Source organism: Galeopterus variegatus, unplaced genomic scaffold (assembly GCF_000696425.1).
Source record: "Galeopterus variegatus unplaced genomic scaffold, G_variegatus-3.0.2 Scaffold3046, whole genome shotgun sequence".
Lineage (NCBI taxonomy): Eukaryota > Metazoa > Chordata > Mammalia > Dermoptera > Cynocephalidae > Galeopterus > Galeopterus variegatus.
This window is the reverse complement of record NW_007729157.1, coordinates 31,013-58,356: the sequence shown is the minus strand read 5'-3', so window position 1 is coordinate 58,356 and position 27,344 is coordinate 31,013. Positions and strand designations below refer to the sequence as shown.

Genomic DNA, 27,344 nt, shown 5'->3' with positions numbered 1-27,344 from the left:
GGACCGGCAACGGGATCGCAACCCTCGGCGCTGCGCCCGCACCTCGCTCAGCCAGTGAGCGGGAACCGGTCTGTATATGGGATCCGAACCCTTGGCGGGAGCGCCACTGCACTCCCAAGCGGCGCACTGTAGCAGTGCGCCACCGGGCCGGCCCAATTTTAATGTTTTTCAAGACTCTTTGATCAAAACAAAATTCTTTCTAGACTATCTTAGACTCAAAAAAGGTCTTTTTTTCCCCTCAATAATTATTGAAGGAGAAATCTGCAGGAAGCGAAGGTAAGCTGAGTTTTGGAAGCCAAGCAAAGAACACAAAAGCTGAAAGCACTATTAGTCACCCTCATTTCCCAGGTGTTCTCTGAGTCATCTTTGAGTTTCTCATTGAAGACCGGCTTCCTCCACGTGGTGAGACAGATGGTCACCAAGAGCTCCCAAGTTTTAAAGAGAATAACTGTCTGCAGCAAGAGCTTGAGCAGAGAGATTCTCCTCCCCTGCCCTGCTACCCCCTGATGTGACTTCAGCACTTTGTCAACCAGGGCTGCGTGCTGAGGGGAGAGAAGCAAGCTGGATGCTCCTTCCGAGGCAGCATTCCTGGGAACTCTGGCTGAAGCCGGGCTACAAGCAGGCCAGCTTCACGGGCGCTACGGTCTGAAAGATTTTATCCCCTCAGAATTCATATGTTGAAACCTAGCCCCCAACGTGATGTGGCCTTTGGAAAGTGATTAGGTCGAGAGGTTGAAGCCCTCATGACTGGGATTACTGCCCTTATAAAAGAGGCCCCAGAGAGCTAACTAGTCCCTTCCACCAGGTGGGGACACAGCGAGAAGGCACCATCTCTGAACCAGGAAACGAGCTCTCACCAGACACCAATCTGTCAGCACCTTGGTCTTGGACTTTCAGCCTCCAGCATTGTGAAAAATAGATTTCTGTCATTTATAAGTCACACAGTCTGTGGTATTTTGTTATAGCAGCCCAAATGGATTAAGACACGCTTTCCTTGCCACTCACACCCTGGATCCTCATCAGGTTCAGGCGTGGTTGGGGTGATGCCTCAGGGTCTACATTTAGCCAATCTATCCTGAAAAACATTCAGGAACTCGGATTTCAGGAACTGTGAGTATGGGGTCTCCCGTGGATATAGAACAGCGGCGGGCGGGGGCGGTGCACGCATGTGTGTGTGTGTGTATTTCTGTGTCAGTGTGTGTATGTACATATTTGTGTCTCTGTGTGTTTTTGCATGACTGTGTGACTTTTGATCTGTGATTCTGGTGGCTATATTTTTAAGACCGTGTGGGCCGGCCAGTCAGCTCAGTTGATTAAAGCATGGTGCTGACAACACCAAGGTCAAGGGTTTGGATCCCCATATCGGCCAGCCACCAAAAAACAAACAAACAAACAAACAAACAACAACAACAAAAAAAACCCTGCAGGTTTGTCTGTGAGCAACTGTGTATGTGTAGCTGTCTCTGTGGGTCTTTGTGTACATGACGTGTGTGTGTAGAATAATGTGTTTGCCAGGGCTGCTGTATCAAGGTACCACAAACTGGATGGCTTACACAACAGAAATTTGTGGTCTCACAGTTCTGGAAGCCAGAAGTCTGACATTAAAGTGTCTACAGAATTGGTTTCTTCGGAAAGCCGTGAGGGAGAAACTGCTCCAGGCCTCTCTCTTAGCTTCTGGGGGTTTGCTGGTATATTTGGCATTCCTTGGCTTGCAGACACATCACCCCAATTTCTGCCTTCACATTACATGTGTTTCTCCCTACATGTACATCTCCGTGTCCAAATTTCCCCTTTTTATAAGAACACAAGTCCTATTGGATTAGGGGTTCACCCTACTCCAGCGTGACCTCATCTTAACTAATTACATCTGCAATGACTTTAATTTCAAATAAGGTCACATTTGGAGGCACTGGGGGTTAAGACTTAAACATATGAATTTGGGGGGAACAAAATTGAATCTATAACCATGGGTGTTGGTATGTGATTGTGCTTGTGTAGAGGCTCTATGTAGCTTTTTTGGTGGGTGTTTATGTGTTACGGTTTGAATGTTTGTAATTTGGGGGGTACAAAGAAACTGCATTGGCTGGAACCAATACAGAGAGTGTGTGTGTGTGTGTGTGTGTGTGTGTGTGTGTGTGTGTGTGTGTGTGTGAGAGAGAGAGAGAGAGAGACTTTGAGAGACAGAGGCAGAGACTGTTTGTGGAGCCTCGTGTGTTTCTCGTGTTTGCATTCCACGTAAATCCAGAGCATGAGTTCTCTTCCTCTGCCTCCAAGAAGACTCCCCCCTCACTCTCCTTCACTTTCTGTCTTCATCCTCAGGCCCCCACCCTCCATTCATCATGTCAAAAGACAAAATTACAATAAACTTAGTTGTAGAAGTAATTAGCTTTTATTTGCTATTCATGAATCAGAGCAACCTCCATTCTACAAAACAGAGTGAGGGCTCCCACTGGGCAGTAGCAGAACAGTGGGTTTTTTATGGTGGGATCAAGGAAACAGAACAATAGAAAAATAAGAGCGGTTAACTTCAGGTTACTTTTTGTAAGCATTAAAGCAGAGGGGACTTCCTTACTATGCTGACTCAGGTAGAATGGAATCTCCTATTTTCAGGAAATCTGATCTGTTTGGAGATCCGTCTGCTTCCTTAAATCTTCAATTTGATTATGCGGCATTTAGCATGAGTGACTCCGTTCTGGTTTGGTCTGGTCTGCTGGGACCACACTGCTAGTGCAGGAACTCAGTTCAAAACAACAGCCTCTCATAATTTTTGTTTAACAACCACCCTGAGGAGAACTGCTGTGAAATGACTTCAGAAGGTTCCTTGTCTGCTGGCTTTAACAGCTTTTGCCCAATTCATTCTAGACAACCAAGCATGATCTCTCTGGTCTCCAAGGATGGAGATTTTTGTGCGTCCCCCCTTCTCCCTTCTCCTCCTCCCCCTTGTGCGTTTTGAAACCGCTGGGTTTATGGGATGTCTCACCAGATCAGCAACCACATAGGCCTCTTTGGAGAACAATTTCCCATCTTTATATGGTGCCACCCGGAACTCCGTAAGTGAATACGAACACCATCAGCTTACATATATATTTATTCCCAGCCTATGTTTTGAGTCAAATCATACTAAAGTCACACCTCAAGTTTTGTAAAAATGACCATTCGGTAATTTTTCAGAGGTGTGGAAGCAAAAAGAGAGAAAATTAATTTTAAGAAATTTATTCAACAATGATTTATTGGACTTCTGCTACATTAAAGGCACTATTATGAGTGCTTGGGATATATTAGTGAACAAAACAGCCAGAGATCCTGCTCTCATGGGCCCCATTTGCATTGTTTATGTCCTGAGTAAATGGAGCAAATCACATTTTCTCATGCCTGGACTCTTCCTTTTATTTTAAATTTAATTAATTAATTAATTAATTTTTTAAAAGATGACCAGTAAGGGGACCTTAACCCTTGACTTGGTGTTGTCAGCACCACGCTCACCCACTGAGCGAACCGGCCATCCGTATATGGGATCCGAACCCGTGGCCTCGGTGTTATCAACACCGCACTCTCCCAGGTGACCCACGGGCCGGCTCCTTTTAGACAAACTCCTCAGAAATTTATATTTGGTACATGCTTTAAATTCTTTTCTCTTCTTTCACAATTGAACACACTCAGTTTACATTCGAAGAACATTTAGTTATGACTAAGCATTTACATTTTCAGACATATCCACTTATTTCTACCTTTGCAGAATTATCCCTAATATCTATATTTTAATTTTTCTATTTTCCACTCATTTGATAAAATAAGTCATTGAATTGAACTGGATCAATTTAATCATTTTCTTTTTGTTTATTTTACTTCCTCGAAGTGCTTGATAATTATTTGTTGGATAGTTGATTTTTTTCCCTAGAATTATTCTAGGGTAGAGACAGTGCGGTGGGATTCTTGGGCACAGATAACCCATAAGTAAGTCAGATATTTTTAAGATGAGAAACATAATCGATATGGATTAGGAGTGAAGAACACAGAGTCATCTGTATTTCCATAGTTCCAATCACCTGAACCATCTTAATCCATCTTTCTCCAGTAGTTCTCACTATCCACTTTCTACACTTTCAGTGTTGCACATTCACAGGATCCTGGGGGGTCCTCAGTGGGAACAGAAGCTGCCTCAAACGGTGCATTGGTGTTCAGCTCAGTACACGTCACTCCCTTGGGGTCTTCAGCCTTTGGGGAAAAGAGATGGATAAGAATGGGCATTTAGAGCTGAGTGGTATAATATGGTAGCCACTAGGCACCGATAGCTATTTAAATATCAATGAATTAAAATTAAATTAAATTTTAAATTCAGGTCTTCAGTCACACCAGATGCAGTTCAAATGAACAGTAGCCATACGTAGCCTGTGGCTGTTGCATTAAGCAGTGCAGGTGTAGAACGTTTTTTCATCATCACAGAACGTTCTGTCAGACTGCACCATCGTAGAACGGCTGTGCTTCAGGGAGGGTGATGGTCTTGACTACAGCATTAATAAAGTGACACTAACAGTCAATTATAACTGGTGTTCATAAAATTAGTGCAAATATATGCCTTCAAGAATAAGAACTACCACCCTAGAACTACTGTTATATAATATTACATGATAATAATAGTATCATTACCAACAATTTGTTAGTCAATGCCATAAATTGAACACTTTTGTAACTTTTTAAAATTATACATGTTTATGGGGTACAGTGTGACGTTTCAGTGCACACATATATTGTATAATGATCTAATCAGAATAGTTAGCATACCTATCACCTAAACAAGAAATGATAAACGTTTGGGTGATAGACATGCTAACACCCTGATTTGATCATTAGACATGTATTGAAACAAGAAACTGTACCCCATAAATATATACAATGAAAAAAATAAATTTAAAAAAATTTAAAAAATTATTTCTTTGTGGTGATAACATTCAAGATCCTCTTTTGTAGCTATTGCAATGTACAATACAATATTATTAGCCACTGAACATTTAAAATTCTAAGCGGGTGGGCTGCCTGTGGCTCACTCGGGAGAGTGCGGTGCTGATAACACCAAGGTCACGGGTTCGGATCCCATATAGGGATGGCCGGTTCACTCACTTGGGAGAGCATGGTGCTGACAACACCAAGTCAAGGGTTAAGATCCCCTTACCGGTCATATTAAAAAAAAAAAAAGAATTTCCAGACAGTAGGGCCAGGCCAATCCAACCCAGAATGATACCAGACATTGTCAGCTCTTTTGTGAAGATACTAAATAAGATCACTCCCATTCCCAGTCTTCAGAGCATGCAGAGAAGTAGCCTCATCGCTCAGGGCTTCTTACCTTCTATGGTCCGCCTCCTGCATTTTGCTCCCCTGGGTGCTTTTTGGCACCTTATATATAAATCTGTATTGAGTGAGAGAAGGAAATAAAATCGGTTCTCAGGTTGCAAGAGTCAGAACTTAGTCTCTCTATCTTGTGACTCTCTTATATTTCCCTAACACTTACCTGTATCCTCCTGCTTGGAAAATTTGGAATGGCTGGCTCTGAGAAAGAGAAAAACCCATGAAAGTATGAGATCTAAGGATTCGAGGGAGAGCTTAAGGGCTTTGGAAAGGAAAGGAGGAAGGTCATAGCATGGGCTGGGGTTGGGGGCTCAGGGTGGGGCTGGGCATATCAATCACTGTACAGATGGGATCTCTGAAGAGTGGACTGGGAATCAGGTGAGGCATGCAGTACACCAGGTATATTCACCTCTTGCTCGATTCTTCATGTGATGAACCTATAAAAAAGTACGGTGAGGCGATTACCTACTGAGAAAATCCTTCACTCCTCTCCCTTCTCCAGCATCCTTAACCCATTCTTCTCTGAACTTACCACGCTGAGTGCATCTGTAGATGAAGAAGACTGAGAAGAAGAGGAGAAAGATGGAGAGGCAGCTCAAGATGGTAACAGGGATGATTCTGGTCTCTGATGAGAGAAGAGCAGGTCAGAGGATCAGTTTGGCTTCTGAAACACACCAATGGCGTTTAGCAGAAGGCTAAGAGGAGCCAGATAGCCCGTTTGGAAAAACATGGAAATGCTGCTTCAGAGCTGGAATTTCCCATCGCTTTGGGGAATTTCCTTAATTTCCCTCTGCTTCCATTTCTCCGTCTGTAAAGCAAGGACAGCAGTAGTGGCTACTTTATCGGATGGTAGGGAGGTCAGTACATACAGAGAGGGCTAGAAAAGTGACTCACGCATGTGAAATTCCCAATAAGTGTTTCATCCACAGCAATAATATTAATCATTTATTGCAAGCCGGCTCTTTGCTAGTGCTTCATATACGTTCTTTCTCATCTTGACAATAAGTACACAAGATAGATTTACTACCCCCATTTGAAAATTCATAACTAATCTGAGTACCAGGAAATAAAGTGAATTGCACAAAGTTATACAGCCAGGTATGACACCTTCTCAGGCCAGTCTAATATATGGTCAGGGTATCTGGGCACTGGGGGCAGAAATATCTCTATATATGGAATTATCTATCTATCTGTCCGCCTATCAGTCTTGTCTATTTAATCTATTTCCCAATCTGTCTATCATCTACCTAGGTACCTCTGTATCTATTATCTGTCTATTTATCATATTGGTCTATCACCTATATCTGCCTATCGTCTATTATCTTATCTATGTAATCTATCTGTTTATCTGAAATGAAGCTCTTTTTTAATTGAGCCGTAGGGAGTGGCAAAGAGAGTGGAGGACTTGTAATGAGACACACTCGAGTTCTAGCACTGACTTTCCCACTTACAGACTTTGTAAATGCCCCTTCCCTTTCTAGAATAGACTATTCTTTGGTTGAATAAAGGGAGAGGGGAGGGAGATAATAATATACAATTTGAAGGGTTAGGTAACAACGAAAAAAGTCCTGGCTTTAAAGCTCTCAGTCTAGAAACTAACTCATTGTGCAGGATGAGTTTGTAGTTATAATGATTTTTTTCTCACCCAATATTCCACCCACGCCCATCTTCCTCTGTAACAGATGCTGCCAATTTCCTCAGTGCATGTTCCCAAGATCCCTTTACCATTTTTAGCCACTTTAGTGATAGTTCCTTTTGCTTTCCAGGGTGAACACTTGCATGTCTTCATTGGGAGACTGCCTGAAAGAATGCCTTGGAATTTACATGTCCAGGGGGACTAATGACTACTGTTTGTGAGAATTCCAGTACCCTCGCTCCCTGGCTTCCTGTATTTTGGAACTTCTCTGTCTCCAGCACTTTCCTGCAGAATTGAGCAAAAGATACCATCTGCAGGACATGCATATCCCACCCTTGATGAGTTTCTTTCCTCCAAGTTCTTCCCCACTCCCCTAAAATATCATTTTCACACTAATACTAAGAGAATCCCAGAAACCCTCAAAAGCAACAATTCTATAAGTGCATCTCCATGGACTTCTGAAAATGGGACAGGAACAGTTGTTTTTGGACTACCAGGGCCCTCAATGGAAACAGAGAAACAACAGCCCTGCCTTGTCTTTTCAGTTCTCCCCTTTTCTGGCCTACAGTTTCTTTCAACAGCAATTCGCTAGAAAGGAGAAGTTATTGCAAAACAACCTGCTGAACTGGGTTCACCCTGAGGTGATCACATATCCTGGTCAAATTCCACATCCCTATTTACAAATTGCCAAAATAAATTATAAAGCATTATGATATTGGAATCAGACTGAGCAATGGGATGCAGATTGACAAGGGGCATAAATAAAGTCACGGGTGCCAGAAAGGAAGCCTGGTCTTGTGTCAAAGTTAGGTGATAAAATTTATCGTCAATTGCCACATAGGAACTGAGTATAGGGCCCCTTTCTAGTGGCTTTGAGGTATACAAATACAGGTTGAGGGCATCATATCTGTGCTTAAAGATATTTTATTCTGTTTAGAATTGTGATAATATCAATTTGAACTTGGAAAGCACATTTTAAGAAATTATATAATGCCCAGCAGGATGGCTATAATTTAATAAAAGGAAAAGAAGTGTTGAAAAGGATGTGGTGTTATTGGAACCCACGTAAATTACTGGCAGGAATGTGAAATGATACAGCTACAATGACACATGATTTGGCAGTTCCTCAAAAAATTGAACATAAGAGTTGCCATGTGGCTCAGCAATTTCACTTGTAGGTATACACCTAAGAGAATTGAAAGCAGGGACTCAGACAGATACTTATACACCAGTGTTCATAGCAGCATTACTCACGATTGCCAAAAGTTGCAAACAACCCAAATGTTAATCAACAAATGAATGGATAAAAAACAGTGGCATATGCATACAACGGAACATTTTCAGCCACGAACAGAGAATGAACTACTGATACACGCTACAACGTAGATAAACTTTGAAAACATTGTACTTGGTGAAAGAAGCCAGTCACAAAAGACCACATATTGTATGAATCTACTGATACAAAATATCCAGAATAGACAAAACCAAAGACAGGAAGCAGATTAATGGTTGGCAGGGTCGGCGGGGGGGGGGAGGTGGTGTTGGGAATAGGGAGTGACATCTGATGAGTATAGAATTTCATTTTCAGGTGAGAATGTTCTGGGATTATATCATGGTGACGGTTACACAACCTTGTGAATATACTAAATGCCACTGAATTGTAAACTCTAGAAGACTGCATTTATGGCTGTAAATGATACATCAATTAAAAAAGAAAGAAAATAAATTATACTCAAAATAGAAAAGCTTCTCTTCCTCTTCGCCCTCACCGCTCACTAGATCTCCCACCCATGTCTGATATTTCTGTGCTCCTCTACTTTAACAGATTTCACGGCTCTCCACGAAAACGTTCCCGGTGTGAATTGTGCCCATAGAGCTGGAGTAGCAGTCATTTCCCAAGTCTGCTAATACTGAATAAAAACATTATCAAAGACTAATATTCATCTTGCAGGAACACTTTGGGATATACTTTTTCAAAAACCAATTACACCAGCATAGACTCTAACAACAACCTTTAACAATTTGGCTCTTTGGAGCAAATGACAGGAAGATGATGCACTGCTGCAAGAAAGGATGATTAAGCATCGAGATGCCAATTTATATCACGCATTTTGCCATTAAAGTCTGCGTGAGCTCCTATTTCAGTCTAACCCTACTGGAAGCTCTAATTTTTGTAAGAACCTCTGTGGACAAATTCTTAGTCAATTGTTCATTAAAAAGCAGCATTAGAAAAACAGAATTTAGTATTCACCTATTTTTGAGAACCTTAGAGTTTTAACAAGCCCTCGATTATACATATTCCAAAAGTACCTGCGTTCCCTAAGTCTCAGCCCTACTCCCGAAACCGGTAACACAAACTCACCCTCATTCTTCACAAAACTCTGCCGTCACTTTGCATCATGTAACACTGCAGATGGTGTCCCTTGTGGCATTTTCTGCACTAGCTTTTTCAGAACCTGGAAGTGCTTTAGAAGGTATCTCCCCTCAAAAGGCAGGAGTTCTCCTAATAACATTAGGTGGGCATTAAGATTTTTCTTAGGGCTGGTGCGTTAGCTCAGTTGGTTAGAGCGCAGTGCTGATGATACCAAGGTCAAGAGTTCGGATCCCCATACTGGCCAGAGGCCGAAAAAAAAGATTCTTCCTGTGCACTTTAAGCAGAAGGAATCTGGTCCCATGAGTCAGATCTAATGGAGAAAAACGTCTTTCTAATCATCTTACCTAGTTGCGTTGAGGGAGCTCCAGGTCCGTCATGTTTATCTAGAAAACAGGATACAAAAAAAAAGGAATCACTATGATTATATGGGAACCTTGGGGACATAACTCCCCATGCCCTACTTATGGGTTTAATTCTCTCTTTGGGAAGCAGAAAAGAGAATGTCTTTTCCATTCCCTAGATGTTCCCTGAATCCAGGCCAGGGACAGACAGAGCATTGGATTACTTTTTTTAATACTCCTGGGGTTTGATATTTAAATTTTTTTAAATTTTTAATTGACAAATACTAGTTGTACATATGTATGGGGTACAATGTGGTATTTGGATACATGCGTACAATGTGTAATGATCAAATCAAGGTAATTCGCATATCCATTACCTTAAACATTTGTCATTTGTTTGTGTTAGGAACAAACAGCTTTCTCTTTTAGCTATTTTAAATTACAAAATAAATTGTTAACTATAGTCACCTCACAGTGCTATAAAACACTAAAACTTACCCCTTCTTTTCTAGCTGTATTTTTTTTTTTCCTTTTTGTCTTTTTTCGTGACCGGCAACGGATCGCAACCCTCAGTGTCGCACCCGTACCAGACCGGGACCGGCCACGGGATTGCAACCCTCGGTGTTGCTCCCGCCCCTCACTCAGCCAGTGAGCAGTCGGTCCGCACATGGGATCCGAACCCTCGGCGAGAGCGCCTCCGCTCTTCCCAAGCGGCGCACTATAGCAGTGCGCCACCGGGCCGGCCTCTAGCTGTATTTTTGTATCTATTGACCAACCTTTCTTTACCTTCCCCCACCTTTTATATATATACGCCTTGGCCGTACAGCAGAAACTTTGAAAACATTGTACTTGGTGAAAGAAGCCAGTCACAAAAGACCACATATTGTATGAATCTACTGATACAAAATATCCAGAATAGACAAAACCAAAGACAGGAAGCAGATTAATGGTTGGCAGGGTCGGCGGGGGGGGGGGGGGGGTGTTGGGAATAGGGAGTGACATCTGATGAGTATAGAATTTCATTTTCAGGTGAGAATGTTCTGGGATTATATCATGGTGACGGTTACACAACCTTGTGAATATACTAAATGCCACTGAATTGTAAACTCTAGAAGACTGCATTTATGGCTGTAAATGATACATCAATTAAAAAAGAAAGAAAATAAATTATACTCAAAATAGAAAAGCTTCTCTTCCTCTTCGCCCTCACCGCTCACTAGATCTCCCACCCATGTCTGATATTTCTGTGCTCCTCTACTTTAACAGATTTCACGGCTCTCCACGAAAACGTTCCCGGTGTGAATTGTGCCCATATAACCAACTGAGCTAAACAGTCAGCCCATGATATTATTTTTAATAACAAAAATATTTATGAATGACACCACTAATTCCACCCCCCTCCAATTCTATTGCTCATCCATCTTACCTACCTCAATAACGAGCACCACTATTTGCCCAAATTCTAAATTAAAAACTCTAGGGCAATATAGTATATACTTCTGCCTTCCCTTTAACAGTGAATCCAGCCCATCACCAAGACTCACAAGTTCTAGCTCAAAAATATATCTCCAAATATATCTAAGACTCAATCCATATCTTTGTCTCCCCAGTGGCAATATATCATCCGAATTAAAGTGTCCCCTACCCCCACCCCAACCCTGGAAACCATCATTCTACTCTCTGTTTTTATAAATTTAACTTTTAAGAGTACATTCATACAGTATTTGTCTTTCTGTGTCTGGCTTTTTTCATTCGGCATAATGTACGGAGAGATGTTTTTGATTTTGTTTGTTTCATTTTGTTTTTTATTAATTACTTGTATGGGGAGATGTTCATCTAAGGGCACTAACTTTCAGTTATGAGATGGGACCTGAGGTGGAGATGGACGTGTAACTAATTTGACTGTGATAATCACTACACAATGTATAGGCATGGAGAATTATCACATCGTACACCTTGATATACAATCTTTATTTGTCAATTGAACATTTTAATTTAAAAAATAAAATAAAATGAAATGTCCTGTTGCCTGAAATGCCACAATTCTTACATCATTCCAACCTCCTATTTTCCAAAAGCAGCCAGAGGGATTCTCAAAGAATACAGATAAAAATACACCACTCTTCCGCTCCAGCTCCATCAATGGATTCCTGATCTTTTAAAGCAGAATCCATGTCCAGTTTATACAGTCACGAGGCCCGACGTGCTCTAGGTCCTGTCTTCCATTCCAACCTATTTTTATTGTACTCTGTCCTTCCTGTGTCTTCATCATTCCAGGAACACTCACACTTCTGGGATTTTGCTGTTCTCTCTCCCTGGAGGGCTCTTCTCCAGATGTCAGTGTGGTTGGGTCCCTCTCATCCCGCCTGCCTGTAGCAGACAGACTCTAAGGGGGCCGGTATGAGCCCTGCCTCCTGGCATTCATGCCTTTATATATAATCCCCTCTCCTTGAGTGTGGAGACCTGTGACTTCCTTCTAACCAATAGATATGGTAAAGGTGATGGGGTGTCATTCCCTTGATTATGTTAAATTATGGACAACTCTGTTTTGCTAGGAGACTCGCTCCAGAGTCTCTTTCACTCATTCTCTCTCTCTTCTTGCAGGCTCTTAAGAAGTGATCTACCATGAATCCCACAGCGTCTAAGAACCAAATGTTGTCAGCAATGACAGGAGCGGAGAAGTGAACCCTTCCCCAGTCAAGCCTCCAAATGAGAACCCAGCCCTGGCTGACGCTTTGACTGCATGCATCCTTGTGAGACCCAAAGCAGAGGTCTCACCAAGGTGCGTGTGGACACCTGACCCACCTAAACTGTGAGCTAATAAATGGGTGTTCTAAGCTGATAAATTTGTGGTCATTTGTTATACAGCCATAGATAGCTAATACAATAGCTGTCACAGTTATTCTCCTTCTATAATGATTTTAAAAATTAATCTCATATCCTGCTCTTGTTTCTTTCTTTCTTCCAAATGAGAATATAAGCTTTTGTTGACCAGACACCTGGCCCATGTCAGTCACTACTGTACACCCAGGACATACTAAAGTATCAGGATTGTAGGGTGAATTGACATTGATTTTGTGCCACATATGTTAAATTAATTTTCTTCTGCACCAGAAGCATTCATATTCCCATTTTGTAATAAGTAAGGAGTAGCATAATAAGGTGATTTGCAAAGCAGCAAACAGTCTGTATGTGAGAGGCTGACGTAGAAAATGAACCACTAAAAACTCGTATCACAGCCTGTCTTTTGGCAGGATGAATGGACGGCTGACATGGAGGTAAAGAAACCAGTGGAGAGTAGATGATCCATCACAGAACATAATTGGGAAGTTGAAACTTATCATCAGGTTTTTAGGGCTAATGTGTGGGTATTACAATTAAAAAAAATTTTTTTATTGAAATGCATTGATTGTACATATTTATGGGGTACAGAGTTACATATTTCAGAACATGTATACTACGTGTAGTGAATCAAATCAGGGTAGTTAGCAAATTCATCATCACAAAAATTTATTGTTCCTTTGTGTGAGAATGTTTCAGCTCCTCTCTTTTAGCCATTTGAGAACATACAATAAATTATTGTTGATTATAGATGTCCGGCATTACTATACACCAAGGGAACTTATTTTTGCTGCCTAGTTATAATTTTGTGTCTATTAACCAACCTCTCACTGTCCTACTCTCTCTTCCCCTTCCTAGCCTCTAGTCACAACAGTTCTACTCTCTTCTTCTATAAGTTCAACTTATTATTATTTTTTTTTAGCTCCCACATATGAGTGAGAACATATGGTATTTGTCTTTCTGTGCCTGACTTATTTTACTTAACATGATGTCTTTCAGGCTTATCCATGTTGCTGCAAATGACAGGATTTCATTCTTTTTTAAGACTGAATATTATTCTATCGAGTCTAGATACCACATTTTTTATGAGTATGACAATTCTCAAGACTACAAGAAAAAATTAGGGGGGCTACAGTGTAAAATCAATATTAGGGTGATGAGCACATTGTTGGAGCTTCAATGATTCTGAGCCTTAGAAAGAGGGCAGATAGAAATAAAATATTATTAAGTGCCCAGTTTCTCATTATTCCCCAAGCCCAATCTAAGCCATTAATGTGAACATGTGGCTATGCTACACTACACGAGTGATCATGAGGTTTCTCCAGGGATTTTCCATGACACAGCCAGCCTGGCCTACTGGAAGTAACCACAGTCACTTGAAAGATACTATTGAGCGATTAATGAATGAAAGGGTGGGTGGAGGGATGGATGAATGGATGGAAAGATGAATGAAAGTGATGCAGAATTATTCTATTTCCCCCTTCCTTGTGCATCTTACCTCTTTTGTCTTTATTATTTTCCTTTTTCACCTACCTGCACCATGCCTGCAACAAGCTCCCACACCATGAGTTACCTTGTTTGCCTTCCCACACCCCTCCTAGTGTGCTGGTCACTCCTCCTGCCTCTTTTTCTCTGGCATAAAAAAGAAAAGTAATTTTGCATTTATGTTTGATCAGCAACTAACTGTTTTTGTGACACAGGGAGGTCACCTAATCTCTGTAAGCAAAAAGGAGTTAGTAATACAACCATCCTCATAGGAAATGAAGATGGAATGAGTTCATGGGGGTAAGTTACTTATCATGGAGATCAGGACACAGAAAATGCCGGATACATGTCAATTGTCAGTGTTATCCCTCTGTATCCTCACCTGTCAGCCAGACCTCCAGGTTGTTGCTAGGGAAGGAGCCCAAGTATGGAAAGTCACACTGGTAGTATAAACAGCTGTAGTTTCCACTGCTTGTCACATTCCATAGTATGAAATCAGTTTGTTTTTCTCTTGCTTTCTTGACTTGTAATGGTTCTGGGATCCCTGTCTTCAGCAGTGCAATGACGATACATTCAATTCCACTGTATGAAATCAGACATCGGAGTGTCCTGTGACCTGGAGTCACCTCGGGGTCTATGCTGACGGAGAAGGAAGGTTCTACGAGTGATCCTGAAGAGGACAAAGCAATAGAGGTAAAGAGAAGGGCCAGAGCGTCCCATTTTCCGGTGCATCAGGGGACTATCTCATCCGTCTCTCTGTATTAACCGTGTCTATTATTTTCTGCACTGGAACCTTTGACATCTTGGACCCTTGAAGACCTTGGAGGGACTCCTCCTCCCAGGGTTAGTTAATTCTTAGAGATAGTAAAAAATCTCGCCCTTGATTATGTCTCTCAAATGCAAACCAACCAACCAAAGCCCACACCAGGACCAGTTACCAGGGACAGCCTCTGTACCCCAGAATCAATCCTAAGCCTGTTCCTTCCCGCAGAAATACAATAGAGGCTCTTTTCCACAGTTCTTTCCCCTCTCTCTGCCTTCTGACCAATGCTCGTGCCCCTCCAGGTGCCCCCCAATACTGTGGTGTGCCCTTCCTCTTGAAAACTGAGTAACAAACTATCTTTTCAATGGCAATCATCTCTAGCCTTACGGTACTTCAGGTTCTCTATTTATTGGCTATAATCTAAAGCATCCTTTCATATCTGTATCACTGAGATCCACTCAGAATCCCTGGTGAGAGTCTTGTCCCTCCACTCAATTCTCATTTCCCCAGTTCCCTACATTCAAGGTGCTGCATCTGTCTCTTCGTCTACTGGTTTCCTTCTTCTTTCTCAGCCAGGTCCCATCCCAGGAAAAGGAATATGTGTATCAAAGAGGAAATCCGAGGCTGCTCTTCTCACCTGTAACCACCAGCTGTAAGTGTTCACTCTTTTCTGACCACTCCTGAGAGGCTGTTGTCTTGTAGGCACAAAAGTACTTCCCAGCATCCTTAGGCTCCAGGTCAGTGAGGGGGAATTCAGCTTTGTTTTCTGCTGAGTTCTGCTCTTGCTTGTACCTAGAGTCATGCAATGTCCCCAGCATGAATGTCACATTCTGGAAATGAGACTGGCACTTCAGAGTCACATTGCTCTTGCGTTCAACCACTGAGCTGGGCCAGGCACTGAGGGAGGGCTTGGGAAGTTTCTCTGGAAAGAACTCAGAGTTAATTTGACTCTTCATCTTGATGACCACAAAGCTCCTTCTAGAATTCAGACGATTAAAGAGAAAAGGCCATAAAACATAGGATGAAGGAATAAATAGAGGTTAGTGGGAGAAAACTCACCGTTCTTTTTTTCATCTTCGTAGCCCAGACATAGACCTATAAGAGAAACTTCAATGAGAGATCAATTATGTGCTTGTTTTTGAGTACAGATCAGGCAGATAAGGCATGACTAGTTTGTTAAAGGTCTTTCATATTCCTTGCAAATATTTCCCCAGGTTTATCTTTTATTTTTTGTCCCATTGTTTGTCTTTCAGATGTTACACTTATGTAGAAAATTCCAGAAACCTTTTCTGATTTATTGCATTGCTTTCATGATCAGTCCTTCTTTTAACATATAGAGATTGTTCAACATTTACCTATATATATTTTTAAAGTTTATTTATGTGTTTTTAAATGACACATAATAATTGTCCGTATTTATGGGATACAGTGTGATGTTTCAATGCATGTATACAATGTGTAATAATTAAATTAGGGTAATCGGCATACCTATCACCTCAGACAGTTATAATTTCTTTGTGTGAGAACATTCAAAATCCTCTCCTCTAGCTGTTTTGAAATATGCAATATGTTATTGTTAATTATAGTCACCCTTCTGTGTGAAGGAACCCTGGAATTTATTGCTGCTAACTGTACCCATTGACCGACCTATCCTCATCCCCCCAGCCCCCTGCACTTCCCAGCCTCTGAGAATATAAATTAGTACATATATAAATTAGTTGGTGTGAATATAAATTAGTACAGCCACTATGGAAAACAGTTTGGAGGTTCTTCAAAAACTTAAAAATAGAACTACCATGTTATCTAGCAATCCCACTACTGGGTATATATCCAAAGTAAGTGAAATCAGTATGTCAAAGAGATGTCTGCACTCCCACGTTTATTGCAGCACTATTGACAACAGCCAATATAAGCAATCGATCTAAGTGTCCATAAGCAGATGATTGGATAAAGAAAATGTGGTGTATTTACACAATGGAACACTATTTGGCCATAAAAAATAAAATCTTGTTATTTTCTTCTCATATTTTCTGAGGTTCTGTTTTTTTCCCCTCCCTTATCACTTAAATAATGTGAAGATTATTTTACTGTGAAGTGTAGAGTTTTCTCTCTTATTAAAACAGAGAGAATTTCCTCTCCTTTCAAACTGTTTTCTGGTCCCAAATGCTCTCTTCACTCATGGCTTTTATTTTTACATACGTAGGCCTCCTCCTCTTCTGTGTTCTGTTCTTTATATTCCACACACACACCCACATCCCCCGGGAAGGGAACATCATATATCTATGGGAGACGTGGGATATCAGCTTTGGGGTTTGTTTCTGAGTGAAGCTAGAATTTCTCTAGAGCCAAGAGAATGTCTCAAGTCAGGGTGTCTGTTCCATGTCTTGACCGAGCTACTGACTCAGACCACGGGCTCTCCAAGCTTCATTGAGAAGAAATGAGGTGGGGGATTAACAGTGGACTGAGGCTGCATAAGCAGCAAGCTTGGCTGTGATTGACAGGTAGGAAACCAGCTTTTGGCTGGTCAAGGGGTCCCACATCTCATGTTCTCTTTTCAGACACTCCCCAAATCCTGCTGTTAGATCCATGTCATTTCAGCTCTGCTTTCAGCCAATCTTCTGTTCTAACAATGATTCCTATATTCTTAATAAGGAATACAGCTGGCTTAGTGAAAGAGAACTGGCTATAATGGAAAAGTCTGTCATGTAGGGGAAGAGACCCACTGCCATGTAAGATAGTTTGAAATAACGAAAAATAAGGATAAGCATATAGTTAGTTCTTTGGGGTATTAGCAGAACTCTGGTAGGGAGGAGTGGCAATATCAGGATCCATATTTCCCAGCAAATAATTACAACAAGAAATTACCAGTAAGTGAGTATCTATCATTTAGCAGGCTTTTCACACACATCAACCATTTGCCATAACTTATTATCTTTAAATACATCCACCATCTATATACATCTAATACTTACCGTACATTTACCATTTAGCAGACTCTTCACATACATCAACCATTTATATACTATATTACTTAGTAAGTCCTTTACATGTAACTATCATATACCGTACAGCTACCGTCTTGCAGGCACCTGCTCCGTTCACCATAAGTTTAACTTTTAGTACAGTCTTTACTGGAGAGCTGTTCTGTTTCCATGCTAGTTAGGTGCTATTACCTTCAACTGAAATAGAGAGGAGTGGTTGACATTAGAAACCATAGTTCCCTGGACAAAGATGACAATAAAAATTGCCAATTGCTAGATATCCACAGTTTAACAGATCCTTTAAACACATCATCTGGAGAGCTGAAATCTTTTATGGAGAATGTTATTCAGCCATAGAAAGCAATGAAATGCTGGGATATGCTACAACAGAGATGAACCTCAAAAAAACATTATGCTAAGTGAAAGATGACAGGCACGAAAGGCCACATGTCTATGATTCCACTTATATGATACATCTAGAATAGGTTAAACCAGACAGGAAGATTAGTGGTTTCTGGGAGCTAAGGGGAAGGAGAAATGAGGAGTGACCGCTTAATGGACACAGCATTTACTTTAGGGGTGGTGAAAATGTCTAAATGTCATTGAATTATACAATTAAATATGGTTAATTTTATGTTTTATAAATTTTATCTCAATAACTGTTTAAAAATGTATGTACACTAGATACTTTTGTCCTCTCTAATCAATATCAAAAGTTCACCAAAAATAAGATGAAGACAAAGAATGATTAATGGTATTAGCCCATGTAAGAAACCTCAATAAGTACAATGGTGGATCTGGCCTCCAGAAGAGCCTAATCCAGGGATTTAATGTTGTCAGGTTCTTTTTTCTTAGCTTTCATGTCTAACTCTCTCTCCGAATATTGGCTGGACAGGACCGAGAGCCTGGAAGCAGGGCTGTTAGAAACTGTAGTCTTGCATTTTTGGAAGGTCACACTCACAGAGGAAAGAAGTTGGTGCCTTGGTGCCAACCTAGAAAATTTCCCAACAAAATTGGACTGGCTCATCTTGTGTCATAAACCCATCCCTGGAACAATAATTACATCCAGAGGAGGTGTTATGAGTTGACTGGTGTCCTCCCAAAAGATATGTTCCAGTCCTAACTCCCAGTATCTGTGAGTGTGACCTCTTTTGGAAATAACATTATTTGGTCTTTGTAAATGTAATTAGTTAAGCTAAGATGAGGTCATACTGGAGTAGGCTGAGCCTCTAATCCAATATAACTGGTGTCCTTATAAGAAGAGGAGAGACACAGGGACAGAGATGCATAGAGGGAAGATGACCATGTAAAGATAGAGGCAGAGATCAGACTGATGCATCTACAAGCCAAAAAACACCAAGGAGTCTGGCTGGTTAGCTCACTTGGTTAGAGCACAGTGTTGATAACACCAAGGTCAAGGGTTTGACTCCCCATACCAGCCCACTGCCAAAAAACCCCACAAAAACAACAACAACAAAACCCCACCGATGATGGCCAACTGTCACTAGAGGCCAGAAGAGAAGCACAGAACAGATTCTCCCACAGAGCCCTCAGAAGGAATCAACATTGCTGACACCTTGATTTCAGACCTCTGGTCTCCATAACTGTGAGAGAATAAATTTCTACTGTTTTAAGCTCTAGGTTTGTGATACTTTGGTACGGCAGCCTCAGGAAGTGAACAAAGAGCAGGTGAAGTCGGTCTCTTGGCTACCCGGTTTACTCTGTCCTGCAGATGGAGGTTTGGGGTGCGGTGACTGACAGCCATCGCTAAGGCACAAATGTGTGCAGAGGAGGAGCATTACCCCGAAGAGAAGGGTTGTAACCAGAAAAGGAGGAAGGAACTGGGACAAATAAAGCACATTGGTGTCCACCGCACCCGCACTGCACCAAGGAGGAACTGGGGGCTCAGTGAGATAGAGCTGCTGGTTCAAAGCTTGGAGCTCCTATGTGACCGAGCCAACACTGTAATACAGATCTTCCTCTTTGCAATCTGAGACCTGTTTGACGACATTAGGTTCAAACAGAAGATGGTTAAAATCAGCCTAAGGATAGGACTGGTCAGAAATTTTTCTTCTTACCCACAGTTTTGCACCCGGTAAATCCTTAAACCCCAGCCTCTTATACTCTAATGGAATATTCATGGCGAGACTGTGATATTTAGAGAATACAGAATCAGAGATCCCATTAAAGCTCTGCATTTCTCAGCTGATTGACCCTCTGTCGAGGGTCAGACCTGAGTAAACACAGGTCTCTGCAGATCGGGTTTCTTATCTCCTACTTGTGGGAGCAGAATTAATGCATGTGAAGCTCACAGCCCACAGACTCTGACGCGTGGCATGCATCAAATGCCTGAAAGTCAGTATTTCTGCACTTGCCATGTTTCCCATCTTAACTCCCCCTCATCCATGATTTTTTCTCACCAATCCAAACCCGTTTGTTCCAGTCCTGGAGACTCACCGAGGCAAAGCAAGAAGAGAAAATCTGTGATCATAGTGTCCCTTCTGCCTGAACCAGGATTCTGTCTTCTATTTCACAATTCAAAGGAGCGGCAGGACTGGGTTGACCATAGCTCTTTTCCTGCCTACTTTGTCCCCAGGACGTGCCGGTAGAGGTTTTGCTCTGACACTTTGGTTCTCTGCACCACCTGGTGCAAAGTCTCCTTCTTGCAACTGACTCAGGAAACAAGAAGCTGCTCAATGACAACATCTTTCCCCAAATCCTGTGTGTGGCTCCACCCCCTCCCTCGAGATCTGTCCTGCATCATCTGAAGTCTTGCCCAAGGCATCTCTTAAAATTAATTTTTATTTGAAACAGTTACAGCTTCACAAAATATAGTAGAGTTTCCACCTACCCATCAGCCAGCTTCCCCCAATGGTGACTTCTTCAACTCTAGGACATTATCAGAACCAGAGACCTGGCATTGGCACAATACAGTTAACTAGATTACAGGTATTATTCAGATCTCACCAGTCTCTGCATAACTTGTGTCTGCATCTTTTTGGGGGGTATGTCTATGGTATTATGACATTTTATCATCTGTGCAGCTTTCTAGAACCACCACCAAGACACAGAACTGTCCCACCACTACCTAGGAAATCCCTCCGGCTACTTCTTTGTAATCTTTCTCCCAACTCCTGGTCTCTACACTGTAGCAACCACTAATCTATTCCACATCTTTATACCTTTGTCATTTCAAGAATTTTATTTAAATGGAATCATACATGACCTCAGCTTTTGAGGTTGGTCTTCTTCGCTCAGCATAAACCCTGTGAAATTTATCCAAATTACAGTGTGTTGAGATGAAGGATATGAAAAACAAAGACACTGTATATGTTTAGTACCTTGATTGTGGTGATGGTACCATGAGAGTGTGCATACATCCAAACACAGCAAAATGTATACATTAAATAAATACAATTTTTATATCAATTATACCTCAATAAAGCTTTAAAAATCCCTGGAATTCTCCTTTTCTGCCCATTGCCCTCAATTCCCTATAATTCCCTATAATTTCCCTCAGTAAGAGGGGGAGAGAGGGTTAGTGAGAAATTGGTAGAGAGCCACAAAAAATGATTATATGGTGCAATGTTGAATATACTAATTATCCTGATTTGAACATCACATATTGCACAAAGGTACTGATATTCAACTCCACAGATATGTACAATCAACTATGTTTCAATTAAAAAAAGCTTCTAAAGCACGGGTATGAAGCTACAAGATTACAGTTAGATACGAAGAATTAATTCTGGTGCTCTAGGGTGACTATAGCTAATAATATTGTATTGTATATTTCAAGATAGCCAGGAAAGAGGATCTTGAATGTTATAACCACAAATAAATAATGTTTAGGTGATAAATACCCAAACTACTCTGATCGCACCATAATACAATATATGCATGTATTGAAACAACAAACCGTACCCCATAAACATGTACAATTAAAAAATATATGAATAAAACTTTTAAAAAAATGCCTTCAATTCCCCTGATGGTGTTCTTTGGCAGCTTTCCTTAGCATTCTTTAGCAATATGTAATAAATCACTTAAAAGAAAATACAAATAATATAAAGGTCATTTTGTTTATCAATAGTTCATTCCTTTTTTGCTGCCAAAGAGTGTTTTTATTGAATAGATGTGCCATAGTTTCCCTGTCTATTCACTCACTGAAGGACATTTGGTGTGTTTTCAGTTTGGGGCTATTACAAATTGACCTGCTATGAACATTCATGTACAGACGTGTATGAACATATACTTTTGTTTCTCTGAGATAAATGCCTCTGAGTATGGATGCTGGGTGTTTGGTAAGTGTGTGTTTAACTTTTAAAGAAATAGGACTTCTGATCAAGATGGCAGAATAGACAGTCCCCAGCATCACTCTCTCAAAAATCAACCAATTGACAACTATTAAAAAGCAATGACAGCCAAGCTGGGGCTGCTAGAGCTCAGGGGAAGAGGAGGAGAGACCTACAGAGTGCATGAAGGCTGGAGAAGCCACAGTGAGAGAAAGAAAGAACCGCTCCAACCATTTTGAGCCCCAACCACTTCAAGGCTAGCCCTGTGTAGAGCTAGGGCTAGGGCTCACAGAACCCTCAAGCCCATTGTCCAGAGTGGGTCACCAACCCTTCACACACAGGTCTACGAGCTAGGTAATAGGAAAAGGTCCTGGGAGCCATGCGTGAAGAAATAATAGGCTTTATTCAGAGCTAGGAGCGGCCACCCTAGTGGCTTTCCAGAGCGTCTCTAGAAGCTTCGCATATCAGAGAAGTTAGTCCTTTATACTCAAGTCCATAACTCAAAACACCTGGGTGCACACGTGCAATTACATTAGCAATAACAAGGAACACCTGGGCACACGTGCATATTTACATCAGATGCTTGGCAAGATTCTGAATATCTGAGGGGCCCTGACCATTTTCTTATATTTTCCGAACACCCTGGTTAGCACACAGTGCAAGAACTGGCAAAAGCTGTTGCTGTGCCCTTCATATGAAGTGGAGGCTACAGGGGAGAAAAGGGCCTTGGTGTCCCCCAGGCCAGCAAGACCACTAACAGTGTTCCTGTGGACCCACATAGGAGTGAGGGTCCACAGACTCTGAAAAAAGGAGCCACTCAGAGGCCAGTGGGTCAATGCAAGGGACCAGCACATGGCTCATCCCATGGGAAGTGTTTGGAGTGTGGTGAATGGGGGAGACTGGCCCACCAGGGAACATTGGGACACAGCATGGACAGCTGATCTGCCCCCCAAGCAGTACAGTGGAAACTGGGCAGGAATATAGAATGGCAGGGGGTGCAGTTTCCTGAAAAAACTCAGGCCCAGACCAGAGATTCCACACAACCCAGATGTACCAGACCTCACAAGACCCAGAAGTGCTTACAAGGTCAACAATTAAACCCTGAGCTGCACAAAAAGCCTTCCTCAGAGAATCAGCAGCAAAGCAGCAATTTAGCTCAACCACAGGGCTCAGGTGCTGGTTCCCACAGGAAGTTCCCCATTTTAGAAGTAACAAAAGGACAACAAATTAGTTCCAGTGCAGAGTTTAAGTGGTGGAAATAGTAAATAATCCAACACAGAACTGAAAGAAAAAACAAAAAACCCACAGATCAGAGACAAAGTTCTGATGTTAACTAGTAAAGGTCTAATGCCACCAAAGAACACCTATAAAACCTAGAAGGACTGGAAGCAGCCCAGGCTCCAGAGTGGGGCAGTGGGGGACCGAGGGCCCAGCCTAGTAACAACCACCAGGACACTGCTGGAAGTGCCCCAGGCTCCCGAAGTGGGGGCAGCGGCTGAGGGCCTCAGCCATGTCTCCCCAAAGTCCGCATCTAGCCCAGCCACAACCAGGCTGCTGCTGGAAGCCCCTTGGGCTCCCCTGCCAGAATGAGGGGGGGGGGTGCCACAGGTCTTGACCACATCCCCCTCCTTCCTCCTTCTTTCACCCTATCTCCCTCTCCTTTCCCCCTCTCCCTCCCCGACAACTTCTCTGCAACAAGATCTTAGAATGTAAAAAATACTAATAATTTTTTTTAATTAGGATTTTTTTTTTAAAAAAAGGACAGGCTGAGAAAAGATCCTTGAGACTGCAAAATCAACAAAAGTTTAATATTTATTATAATCAAAGGAATCATGAAAATTCACAAGGAAATGGAAACCCAGTTGGAAATTGGAGGAGACCTGAAATGGCTAATAGTTAATGAAGAGACGCCTCTGAAAAACACATCTTAAAACGATTGCGAGATTCCACTTTGCAGCCAGGAGATTTGTGGAAGCAGCTGGTTGGAGGCAATGCTAGGAAGAGTGGTTTAGAAAATGGTGACAAATATGTAAGAGTCAATATCCAGCCATAATCTAAGTAAGGAATCAAGTGCACACCAGCGGCACAGAGAGATCTTTAGAAATCGCAAAAAAGAAGTCTAGAGAATGCTAACATGTATAAAAGTGGTAAATACATTGTAACCTTAACAGTGTGTGTGTGTTAACTGTGTAACTTAAAACTCAATCTATAGAGAAAAAACCCAACTTTTAAAGAAATAAACTACTTTCGGGTCTGCCAAGAGATATTAGTCTCTTGCGTAAATCAGCAAACTCCTGATGCCATGGTTGGAGTTGGAGTCAATTAATATTGGGTATAAAGGACATTTGATAATGACTCAAGAAATGCTGAATATTAGAGTCCAGTGAGGTGATCAGCTCTAGTGTTGATATTACTTGAATGGATTCTTCTAGTTGCAGGTTTTTATATCAAATACTTTTACATTTCCTCCCAAACGCAGGCTAATTTGAATTTGTCAGGGATCATGCAATGGGTCATGAGCAGCTGGAATATTGATTCAGAATTAAAATAGATTAGAGGTTCCGTATAGTCCCTCCTTTGTCCACCCTGTCAGGCATTCCTGGTTCTCCCTCATTCTGTGCTTGCCAGTGTAACAGAAACCAGAGAAATGAAGACGTTCCCTTGGGATTCAGTGCTGGTCAACCATTACATGAGGGGTCTAGAAAAAGTTCATGGAAAGATTCATATTATCTTTTAATTCTATTTTTCCACTCACGTTTGAAGTACCCTCATATCACACAAGTGCACTGAAACTATTCCTGGTCAACAATCTTATAACAGGTGAGTAGATTCTCATGCATTTTTCTGAGAGGGCAAAATAGGTCAAGCCCCCCAGACTGGACTGAAGTTACTAGAGGAAGAAAGAGAAACAAAGGAAGAGAAGAGAAGAAAAAGTCTGGCTGGAAGAGAACACAGCATAAGTGGTGAAAAACCCCTACTCTGGGCCACTCCATTTCTATTGAAAGCAGCTTGTTTGAAGCTCATTTGGGCTCAGCACTCGGATTCAGCCTCAACCTTGTCCTGCAACTGACTTTTTTTTTAGTAAAATTTCTCAGGAGTTAAAATTTCAACAAATCACCAATGGAAAGAGGGTTCTGATTATTAATGAGATTTGAAGTCACAAAGGTTCCATCCTAACTAGTGATCGTGATACAGGATGCGCTCGGTTTCCCTGGGCTCGGGTTCCAGCCACTCCCTGAGGTCTCAGGCCCCCTGCTCTGAGCTCTCCTGGAGGAAAGCTACTGTTGCCAGTTAGACCTATTTTTTAGCACCAGCAGCAGGAAAACGAGAGGACAGGGGTCTGGCTTATCCAATCTAGTGACTGGGCATGCTCAGTAGAGAACACAGAACATTCTGATACATACAGCTGGGAACCATCCCCTTAATTGAATATTTCCCAGATAGAAAACCTGTAAAAGCCGAATCCCAGCTGAAGGCAGCGCTGCTGCTCCCTTTCCTGGAGGCAGCTGTACTTTAATGGCTAAGGTGCGTATATTTCACTTTGTATCAGGCTTACTTTCAGCAGCAGCTGCTCGTCTTCTTCAGCCAGCCTGCACTTTGTGCTGAACTTTAAGTATGTTTTTCTTGCTTTTGGGTTAGACTTGATGTCTGTACTGAACTTACTTTTGTGTTAAACTTGGTGTGGGCTCTGCTCAGTCTCTAGAGCTATGCCACACCCTCTCTGTAGAACCTGTATTTCTTATCTATTTTATTGAACTTGTTCTCACTTTCTACTGTGACTCTGCCCTTGAATTCTTTCTGTGGCAGAGTCAAGAACCTGGTAAGAGGCTGGGGTGGGTTGAGGCCAACTGTTGGGCTCCCCAGACCCTACCTCCGACATCAGTAGGCATGTGTGTGAATACATACCCGCACACATGTTATCCATATCTCTCAGCTCAGCTTCTTTCTTTCTTTTTTTCTTTCTTTCTTTATTTGTTTTTTTATTTTTATTGAATCATACTTGATTATATATATATTTGGGGTTCAATGTTGACCTATGTTGATCAAATCAATATTACTAGCATATATATTGTTACAAATAGTACTTATTCTTTATGCCCCTTGTCCAATCTTCTCCCATCCCCCTCTCCCTCCCACCTCCCAACTCTGATAACCCTAGATTTCTTCTCTCCTTCTGAAAGAGTCATGGTTACTCTGGTGATTTGTTGCCTAGATGATCTGTCCAATGCTGAGAGGTGTGTTCAGGTCCCCCAATATTATCATAGAACAGATGCTTCTTCAGTCACTCTGGAATGAGCTTTGTGGACAAAGACATCCTCTTCTTTTCTTTGGTCTCTGCTGGTGACTCCTTGTGTCAATGCACTCCAGTGGCTGGTGGACCATCTGCGTGGTGGTTGTGATGTCTAGCCACTTTTGTAGCAGCCATGGTTATTGTGCTGGCTGTGGTGGGCCACCCACGTGGAGTTGATGTTTTTGGCATGCTCCTTACCTAGTTGGTGGTGGCAATGGCAGTGTATCTGGTTGTGGGAGGGGGTCTGGACCCTGGCTCCATACCTCAGGACCCCAGGCAGGCCATGTGGCACTGGCAGTGTGCCTGGTTGTGGGCAGGGTTCTGGTCCCTGGCTCTATGCCTCAGGACCCATGGCACTGGCAGTGTGCCTGGTTGTGGGCAGGGTTCTGGTCCCTGGCTCTATGCCTCAGGACCCATGGCACTGGCAGTGTGCCTGGTTGTACCCCCTTTCTGGCTTGGCTTAGGAGAGTTCTGGTCCTTCTAGGTGTTATAGGTGTCCTTTGGTGAAATGACACCTTTACTAGTTAATATCAAACTTTGTCTCTAGTTGTGGGTACTCTTTTCTTTCAGCTCTGTGTCGGGTTATTTGTTGTTCCCACCACTTAAACTCTGTGCTGGAACTAATTTGTTGTCCTTTGCTTACTTCTAAAGTGGGGGAACTTCCTGTTGGGACAAGTACTTGAGCTCTGTGGTTGAGCTAAATTGCTGCTTTGATGTTGATTCCCTGGGGAAGGCTTTTTGTGCAGCTCAGGTTTTAATGGTTGACTTTATAGGACCTCTGGGTTTAGTGAAATCCAGTGCATCTGGGTTGTGTAGAAACACTGGTCTGTGCCTGAGTCTTTTCATCAAACTGTACCCCATGCAATTCTATATTCCTGAGCAGTCTCTTCCGAGTGGTCCTATGCTGATTGGGGGGTAGATCAGCTGTCCTTGCTGTGTCCCAGTGTTCTCCCATTGGGCCTGTCTCCCCCACCACCCATGCTGCAAACACTTC

General features: G+C 42.0%; 1 protein-coding gene across 1 annotated transcript; it reads right to left on the bottom strand.

Moving 5' to 3' along the window:
• Window positions 1-3,907: 3,907 nt before the first annotated feature.
• Window positions 3,908-20,255, bottom strand: VSTM1 (V-set and transmembrane domain containing 1). Its single transcript, XM_008583811.1, has 9 exons — window positions 20,222-20,255; window positions 15,843-15,878; window positions 15,421-15,705; window positions 9,698-9,736; window positions 5,876-5,968; window positions 5,753-5,780; window positions 5,507-5,544; window positions 4,459-4,505; window positions 3,908-4,215 (listed from the first exon to the last, which is right to left on the bottom strand). The coding sequence occupies exons 1-9, from the start codon at window positions 20,253-20,255 to the stop codon at window positions 4,096-4,098; spliced, it is 720 nt and encodes a 239-aa protein (XP_008582033.1). The 3' UTR covers window positions 3,908-4,095.
• Between the last annotated feature and the right edge of the window lie 7,089 nt (window positions 20,256-27,344).

What these genes read in the sequence shown, in the direction of transcription:
- VSTM1 (XM_008583811.1), bottom strand. Translation starts at nt 20,255, where the DNA reads ATGATCACAGATTTTCTCTTCTTGCTTTGCCTCG. An exon ending in CATGAAGAATCGAGCAAGAG is followed by an intron (nt 5,545 to 5,752) that starts GTGAATATACCT and finishes TCTCTTTCTCAG; the next exon opens with AGCCAGCCATTCCAAATTTT. An exon ending in AGCCGTTCTACGATGGTGCA is followed by an intron (nt 4,216 to 4,458) that starts GTCTGACAGAAC and finishes TTTTCCCCAAAG; the next exon opens with GCTGAAGACCCCAAGGGAGT.